This window comes from Euprymna scolopes, chromosome 40 (genome assembly GCF_053919585.1).
Source record: "Euprymna scolopes isolate OS-2025 chromosome 40, ASM5391958v1, whole genome shotgun sequence".
In the NCBI taxonomy this organism is placed as follows: Eukaryota; Metazoa; Mollusca; class Cephalopoda; order Sepiida; family Sepiolidae; genus Euprymna; species Euprymna scolopes.
Window position 1 is genome coordinate 66,694,691 of NC_136521.1, and position 8,943 is coordinate 66,703,633.

Sequence of the window (8,943 nt, forward strand, 5' to 3'; positions counted from 1 at the left end):
AACACTAATATGTATATATGGATCAACAGGCGATTCATAAACAAAATAAAATTGGGAAACACCCTGATTTAAACACACTCTCATCCCCACCTTTTTTTTTTTTTTTTTTTTTTGTCAACAAAACATTTCGCTGACACGTGCGAGAAGAAAACAAAACAATTTAAGGTCATATGACGATGACTAGTGTCCACCGACTTTGTACTTGCACACGAAACGATAGTATTCGAAGTTCTCACAAACGTGTGGTAAAGGACTTAAGAGTTTAGAACCAAGATAACAAATAGATTAGGTTTGGGAGGATGGGGGGGGGAGACAATTTAATTAATTGTTTTGTTTTAGATAAGAAAATACAAAAAACTTTATTTGCATGTTTTTGATATAGTTCGGTTTTTTTTTTTTTTTTTAATTTTTTTTTTGTGAGGGGTGGGCTATGTTTGGTGTGCTTTCTTTGGCGAACAACGTGTGTGTGTGTGTGAGAGAGAGAGAGAGAGAGAGAGAGAGAGAGAGAGAGAGAGAGAGAGAGAGAGAGAGAGTCCCGAATAATTACAGCAAATGCAATATTATGGAATTATATATCAGGCCGCTGGCGCTCGGGCCGAGCGAGCGTCGCTCGGCGGTCGAAAAATATGCTTAAAATATGATATTTTAATTTATGAAGATTTCGTATTTATTTTTATATAGCCAATACTCTATTGATTATTATATTGTACCCAATATGTAGTAGTGATTTCAAAAGTTTGAAAAATATATATGACTTGACTGGGGCGTCATTAGCTAGAATCGAAACCAAAACATCTAGCGCTCTTGCATAATTCGTTACCATCCGAGCCACCAATGGATGGATAAAAATCTTTAACGTATAATTGTATTTTTGCACGTGCGTAGGAGAGCCTTTTAAAGTCGACTTACACCTACCAAGTTTTTTTTTTTTTTTAATTTAATTAATTAATTAATTTATTATTATTTTTATTTATTTATTTATTTTGCCAAGTTTTAATTTTATTATTTTTGACAACTTTGCAACTATTTTTACCGACTATTTCGTTATAAATGTCCCGAAGCAATAGTTTGAATAAGTTAATATGCGCAACTGCCACTTTTTTGTGTGCCAAAAAGTTTGTGTTTTGCATATTTTCAAATTCTAACAATATTTTTGGTGAAAGAAATGGCGAAAGACATGGCTACTATCGATGAAAAAAAATTGGTTCTTCTTTGTCATTAGAGTGAAATTCGAAATAGTTAAACAAATCGTATCTAATGAATTGTCATCTCACAGTAATGAGCATATCCAAAAATTACGAAAAACAATAGAGTAGAAAATTAATTATTAATCCAGTTTTCAAAGACAATTAACAAAAATTGAGTTTTGCTAAATTGACTTAAGATTTCAGAAAAATTATAATCTCCCTTGTTCAGCGATGAACTTTCCGTTATTTTTTGTATTTATTTATTTTTTTTAAGCATTTTTCTTAAGCATTTTTTTTTTTTTTTTTTTTTTCTTTTGCTAATTGTCTTAGAAAAGTATTTTTATTAATAACAAGGATTGATTACTGTTGCAACATCCGGGCAGGATAAGCTGCTAGAAGCATCTTATCCTGCCTTGACAGAGACTTCGTAGCAATAGTAGAGAATTCCCTTTTCTCTTCTCCCTGCATCCTCTTTCCCACAGAAGGGACGTTGCGAGCCTGTCTCTGCGTTATCGTTATTTTCATGGCAAGTGCTCGTCTGAGCTCCAATCTATGGTTCCCTCCCTGGCCTGATTTTCATGAAAAATACTCGCCTAGCTGAAACCACTATCAACTATTCCCCCTCCCCCGCTCTTCATCTGTGCCTAAACGTAAACGTAGATTCCATGAACAAAGCTTCTTTCTTAGAACTGCACGTCTGTGGAACTCTGTTCTGATTTGCTGCTTTCCAACTGACTACAATATGGTCGTTTTCAAGAAGAACGTGAGCAAGGTCTTGATGAGCCGTTCCCCTTATCAAATTTTCAGTTTTAATGATCACTACGACATTTTCCCATTGACTACTGTATACTCATTAACCCTTATCCTCGAGTGGCCCCCGGGCTTTGATAAGTGGGAATTCTTTTGTAAAGAAAAAAAAACTGATCAACAAAAAATTTGTTGTTTATTTTTTGTTTGTTTTTTCAGCTGATTTAGAATAAATCTGATGCGCTGAATTCATAAATCACATTGGTTTTGTTCAATGAGGTCAAGTTTTTGAGCTATGGCCACATGTTGTTTTTTTGTGTTTTTGTTTACATGTCCGCATGTGTGGAGCATTTTTGAAAAAGCTGTTTGGGGTAAAATGCCATGTTTTGATCGGAAATGATTATTTTAATGACAAGAAGTATTTATGTCTGATAGTTCTGAGTTATGTCAAATGGATCAGTTTGAAGTCATAAAACCTCGAAATCTTACAAAAATTGGTGCTCCGACTGCTCCGCATACACGAAGAAGGACTGGCCTGTGCGGGAGAAAGTGTTGAAAGAAAGGAACGTCATCAACGATCCTCTGGTGAACAGAGACAGAATACTCTTTTTTCTTCTATTTTTTTTTTTTACTAGGTTGTCACCACTTATCAAGGCCCGGAACCCACTCGGGGATAAGGGTTATTGCGTGTACAGTACGTTAGTATTGGAGAGTTGATAAAGTGTCTTACTTAAAGGGGCGGTTCATCAGGAATTTGTTTATGTTGTTCTTGAAGATAATCCAGGTTGTAGTCAGGTGGAAAACAGGCAAACGAAATAGAGTTCCACAGGTGTGCACTTCTAAGAAAGAAGATTTGTTCATGGAACCTACGTTTTGTTTTTGGCACAGATAAAGAGTGGGGGGGAATTTTTGACAATGGTTTCAGCTAGACGGGTGTTTATCGTGAAAGATTGACTTCCCACCGCTGCTGCACATCAAGTTCGGCTTGATCAAACAGTTCACCAAAGTTCTTACCAAGGACTGCTCTACTTTACTTGTGCCAGGCTTTTCCAGGATTGACCATGGAGAAGTTGAAAGCTGGAATCTTTGACGATCTTCAGATCCAGCAGCTGATCAGAAATCCAGAGTTCGAAAACTCAATGAACAAAGTGGAACTGGAAGCATGGAAGACATTTGTTCTAGTAATGAAAAACTTTCTTGGCAACAATAAGGCCGGAAATTATGCAGGACTTGGCGCGGTGGAGGGGCAGGAGGGACCAGCCGCCACAACACCCCCAACTCTCTACCACGTTCCCGCCCCCAATTAAAACAGAATTCTTGTGAAATATTAAACGATTCCTCTGCTCGGTTAATGTCGGCGCATTAATTACGGAAAAAAAAACGGTTTATTAAACTGCAGAAGCACCTGTTAAAAACTATACAAGTTCTATAATTGAATATCCCCCTCCAAAAAAAAAAAAAAAGAAAAACGGAACGAGAAGCATAAAGCATGTTTTTGTAAACCGCTCGTGAAAACTTACTGACAGCATAATTAGCGTCCTAAATTATGAGGTGAAAAGAAATGAATGAATCTCTTAGTGAAAGAGAGTTGTCTCCCTCAGAACAATGACAAATTGTAAAACAGCGCCGAATGAAAAACAATGAAAAAGGTGGAAAATATTAAAGTGGATGGATGGAAAAGAATGATATTTTTGGTACAAAAAAAAAACAAATAACAAAAATAAAAACATCATGGTTGCCAACGATTAAAACACTGAACTTAAAGTAAATTAAAATGAGGTACTTATGCAGAGAAGCTACCGTACTGAAATAATAACGTAATTATTTAGAAACCCATTCTTAACATGGGGAGGGGATGATGTTTTACAATTATTTCGTACTTTCACCTAACAATTTAATAAACAAAAACATACGGTAAAACTTTGATTTAAGTTGGAAATGCTTTAAAAATAGCACGGTACCTTTTGTACAGAAACATTTGGACGAAAATTGGGCTGCCAAAAGGTCAAAGTTGAAAGAGTTGACCTTTGCAGACTCTACCAAACTCCGCCGCCAATTTTGGGTCTGAACACTTGAAATTTTAGATGTAGATTACTTGGACATGAGTCAAACTTTTTAATAATACATATGCACATAAAGTTATGAACAGTAAATAGGGCCCGAGCAACGCAACGCAACGCTGGGCTAAACTGCTAGTGAATAAATAAAGTTATACAATAGAAATGTATTTCTTCTTTATCATTACTTTGGAATTCCCTTCCTGCTACTGGTTTCCTTGATTGTACTGATATGCAGAAGTTTAAATGTAACGTAAACCAACATCTTGTTAATCTTTCCTAGGCTTGGTCCCAAATAGTCGCCCGTTACGTGCAAATGGCGACATGCCTTGTAAGGGGATGAACGTGAGAAGAAAAGGAAAATGTCTCTCTTACGTGAAAAATGAAAACGGAAAATAATATTAGAAAAAGAAAAGAGAATGGAATAAAAATTTTAAAAAAAGGAATAAAAAGAGGGAAGAGAAAAAGGAAAGAAGGAAAACAACAAAAGAAAGAAAGGAATGAAAAAGGGAAAGGGGGTGAGGAGAGAAAATGAAATGAAAAACAAGGAAAAGAAACAAATAAGTGTAGGGGGAAAAGGATGAAGAAAAAACGAAAGAAAGGTGAAGAAAAAAACGAAAGAAAGGTGAAGAAGAAAAAACGAATGAAAGATAAAGAAGGGTTTAAAAAATAACGAAAGAGAAAAAAATCAAATCAAACAAAAAGAAAGAAAAACAAAGACAAAGAAAGAATGAAAGAAAAATTTAAAAAAAAAAGAAGGAACAAAAAACAAGGAAAAAGACGAAATGGATAACAAAGAACGAAAGAAGGAAAAACAAACAAAAAGATTAAAAACAACAAAAGAATAAGCGACAAAAAGAAACCGACACAAAAACAAGAAAAGAAAGAAAGAAAGAAAACAAAAAAAGGCGAAGAATTAACTGAACTAAACAAAGAAAGAAAGACAAAAAGAAAAAAACGGAAACAAAGTTAGATTTGTAAAAAAATAAAAATAAACAAAAGTAAAAATGAAAAACAAGCTAAAAGAAAGAAACAAAAAACGAAAATAAGAAAGAAAGAAAAAATAAACGAAAAAAAAATAAGACAAAGATAAAGAACAAGAACGAAGGGGGAAAAAACAAAAAAAGAACGAAAGAAAGAAAAAAGGAAGAATTTTAAACAGAATAAAGAAACAAAGAAAAGCGGAAGAAAGAAACACAAAAAATGAAGGAAGAAACAAAGCAAACAAATAAAAGAAAGAAAAACAAAAGAAAGAGAAACAAAAATAAAAAAGAAAGAAACGAGGAAAAAAACAGAAAAACGGAAGAAATAAAAAGAAAAAATTAAAGAAAAAACAAACAGAACGAAAGCATGAAAAGCAAAAAAGAAAGAAAGAGAAACAAAAAGAAAGAAAAAAAATGGAAAACAAACAAAGAAAGAAAAAACAAAACGAATGAAACAGAAAAGAAAACAAAAAGAACGAAAAACAAAAAGAAAGAAAAAAATGAAACGCAAAAAAACGAAAATAAAAACAAATAAAATGAAACAAAAAAGAATGAAAAACAAAGGAAGATTTTTTTTTAAATAAAAAATCGAATGAAATATAAAAAGGAACGAAAGAATGAAAAGTAAAAAACGAAAATAAAAACAAATCAAATGAAACAAAAAATGAAAAAGAAACAAAAAGAATAAAAAACAAAAAAAGAACGAAAGAATGAAAAACAAAGATTTTTTTTTAATTAAAAGAATCGGATGAAACAAAAAGAAAAAAAAAAACAAAGGACGAAAAAACAAAAAAATGAAAAAATGAATGAAACTTACCACTGTGATTGGTTTCGTCATTTTTGTTTTAAATTAAAATCAACTTTAAAGAATGAAAATAACGTCTTCTCTCGCAATCTTTATGCCATAATTCAGTGATGAAGGATCGAGTTAAAAAAGGATGCCATTATGTTCATTAATTATTTCATTTATTTTGAAAAAAAAAACAAAACAATTTTTTTTTTCAATTTAAAAAACTTTCCTTTCTTCTGATTTTTTTTTTTTTTTTAGTTTTGCTTTTGTTTTCAATTAATTCGCGATGCGCAAAACAAACAAACAAAACCCCAGCTTCTTTTTCTTCGCTTTGTTTTTCAAAGTTCCTGAGTGTAAATATCGGTTTTTGTTTTTTGTCAACAAATTTTTCTATTAAACTTTTCGTCCCTCCTTGTTTACTTGTTGCTTCGTCCTTGCAAAATAAACAAAATCCACCGAGGAAAAAAAAAACGCGAAAACAACTTGTTTCTATTTTAGTGTTGTTTTTATTATTTACGTCCGCGCGAGCATCTGTTCGGTGTGACGTCATTACCTCATGGCGATTTTTGATTGGCCAACAAATGCGGGTGTGCAACGAAAGCAAAAAAGTACCCGATAACAGCAGACAGTTGCAACTTTTACTACTACTACTACTACTACTACTACTACTACTACTACTTTTAATGATGCTACTACTACGTCTAAATTTGTTCCTATTTACAATGCCTCCCCACGAGGACAGAGTTAGACACCAGGGTCGTTTTTTAACGTGGAGAAAAGGTATAAAAATAAAAAAATTGTCTCAGTCGTGAAGGACTGCTACTGCTCCTCCACCGAAAGAGAACAAATGGAAGTGCATGCAGCATCTGAAGAATAGATACTACACTTTGATCTTGTCCCGAAGGCCAACTTTGTTGCTTGTTCCTATTTACAATGCCTCCCCACGGGACAGAGTTAGACACCAGGGTCGTTTTTTAATGTGGAGAAAAGGAACAAAAATAAAAATTGTCTCAGTCGTGAAGGATTTCTCCTCCACTGACAGAGAACAAGAAATTTAAGTGCAGCATCTGAAGAACAGATACTACACTTTAATCTTGTCCCGAAGGCCAAGTTACAAATCGATTTTTTTAAATATATTGCTTTTAAACCAAAACAGTACTTACTTGTGATGTCGAAAATTGTAATATCTCTAAAAATTACGTAAATTCACGAAGTAGAACAACTGCCATTGTGTTTTTAGTAAAAAAAAAAGAAGAAAAAAGTCCATCGCTATTAGCTAAAAACAGAACGTCGCCATTAAAGTAGCGAAAAGAGAGATAAGTACGTCCCCCGTATTCGCAATCTTCAAGATGTTCACACTTAAGGAAATTGCAATTCACCCCGGTTTTCCGTAAGAATTACTTTTAACTATTACTAATTTTCTACGCGATGAATTTTCGTAATTTTTTTTTTAATACATTGCTATTTTCGACACAACAAGTAAGTACTGTTGTTTTTGCTTTAAAAAAAATCGATCTATCGACTCTATCTTAACCAGCACCCGAACTTTTACTACTGTTCGTATTATTAGTAACAATTGTAGTGCTTATACCAATTAGTCTCTACTCCCCATGTCTACTCATTAAAATCCGTTGACCAACAGACGACTAACTAGGAGCAAAGTGTAGTGTCTGTTCTGATATTACATTTTATCCATCTAGTATTGTCGATATTTTTTCCTCTATTATATAAAACTTATTTGTGTGCATGTGAGTTCTTTCCTCATAGGTCCCGAAACGGCTAAGCCTATCTTATGCAAATTTTGCACAAAGTTAATTTATATGTCTGGCAGTGTTCTTAGATATGCTTTGTACAGAAATTCATCTGATAAGTATCGAAAACCGAAAAAATCCGATCTTAAAAATAGCTTTTCTTTCTTATAAATAAAACAAGCATCATTTTTACATGGGAATATGTTACGTTACACCGGCCAAGGGAGATAATAAAATTTCAGCAAATCATTTCTTCTAAAAAAAAACCCCAGATTTATTATAAACTGGAGATATAGCTCAGTGGTAGAGCATTCGACTACAGATTGAATGATTCCCTGTTCAAGCCCAGGTGTGGCTCACCATTTTATTTTCATTTTTCTAATTAATGAGTTTGATATATGATAAAAGAAGAGGTACCATTTAAAATCGCCGCAAATCATTTCTTCGTTTGCATATTTTAAAACTAAACATTAATCAGAAATGACTTTTCCAAGTCATTCATCGGCAAGCCCAAATATTAGCTGACGTGATATGGTAAACAAACACAGACAGAATTTGATGAACGACATTATTATTATTTTTTTTTTTTAAATTTTCTTTTTCTGCGAATTAGTCTACCGGGCAAATTATTCCTCATAACATATAATAATCAATAGAGGATTAATTCCATAATAATACATACGCAATCTGCATAAATTAAAACATCATGTTTAAGCATATTGTATAACCAGGCAATGCCGGGCTGCCAGCTAATTTATGTGTATATATATGTGTGTGTGTGTGTGTGTGTGTGTGTGTGTGTGTGTGTGTGTGTGCCAGGTCATGTCATATGCTACTGATACCATGTAACCCAATACTACCTGCCTCATGGTCGGGTCACCTGTGACTAAACTGGTTCCCCCACCAGACTTGTTTGGTGAGGAGGGTGGCTAGTCTCCCTGAAGGATTAAAAACAAGACCTTCCAAAGGGCGAATGAACACTTTTTCGGAGTCAACAGCCAACTAGCACCATGTGTGTATGTGTGTGTTGGGGTGGAGAGGGCTCCCGTAAGCTGTGGCGAAGGCAACCTTTCTAGGAGAAGCAAATCTCTGATTTAAAAAACCATAAAGCGGGAGACCAGTACCCGCATTAAGCTGGTCTGCAGTTTAACTTGTTACTGGCTATCTTGCTCTTGCTTGTTGCTGGATCTCAACATTTTGAACCGAGAGAGAGACTTAGCTGCCGTACAAAGCTAAGACTCTGTAACATCATCTGTGTATAGATACTCCCTCAGGCATTTGTCTATTAAAATGGTCCTGTGGCGATGAAAGTCATTTTTGGGCTCATGGACTCTTAAGTGTCTGAAGGAGTGGCATTCGTCTGACAAGACGTAGCAATCATCATCATCATCATATATATGAGAGAGAGAGTGGGGAGGCATAAGTTCT

General features: G+C 34.2%; 1 protein-coding gene across 1 annotated transcript in view; it reads right to left on the minus strand.

The window, feature by feature from the left end:
- The window catches only part of LOC145265591 (lysoplasmalogenase TMEM86A-like), a 31,289-nt gene extending 23,040 nt beyond the window's left edge, over nucleotides 1-8,249 (minus strand). The window contains exon 1 of the mRNA XM_080121598.1: nucleotides 5,792-8,249. Coding sequence (XP_079977724.1) covers nucleotides 5,792-5,812 — 21 coding nt within the window. The 5' untranslated portion in view covers nucleotides 5,813-8,249. The remainder of the gene's footprint in view (nucleotides 1-5,791) is intronic.
- Nucleotides 8,250-8,943: the final 694 nt, after the last annotated feature.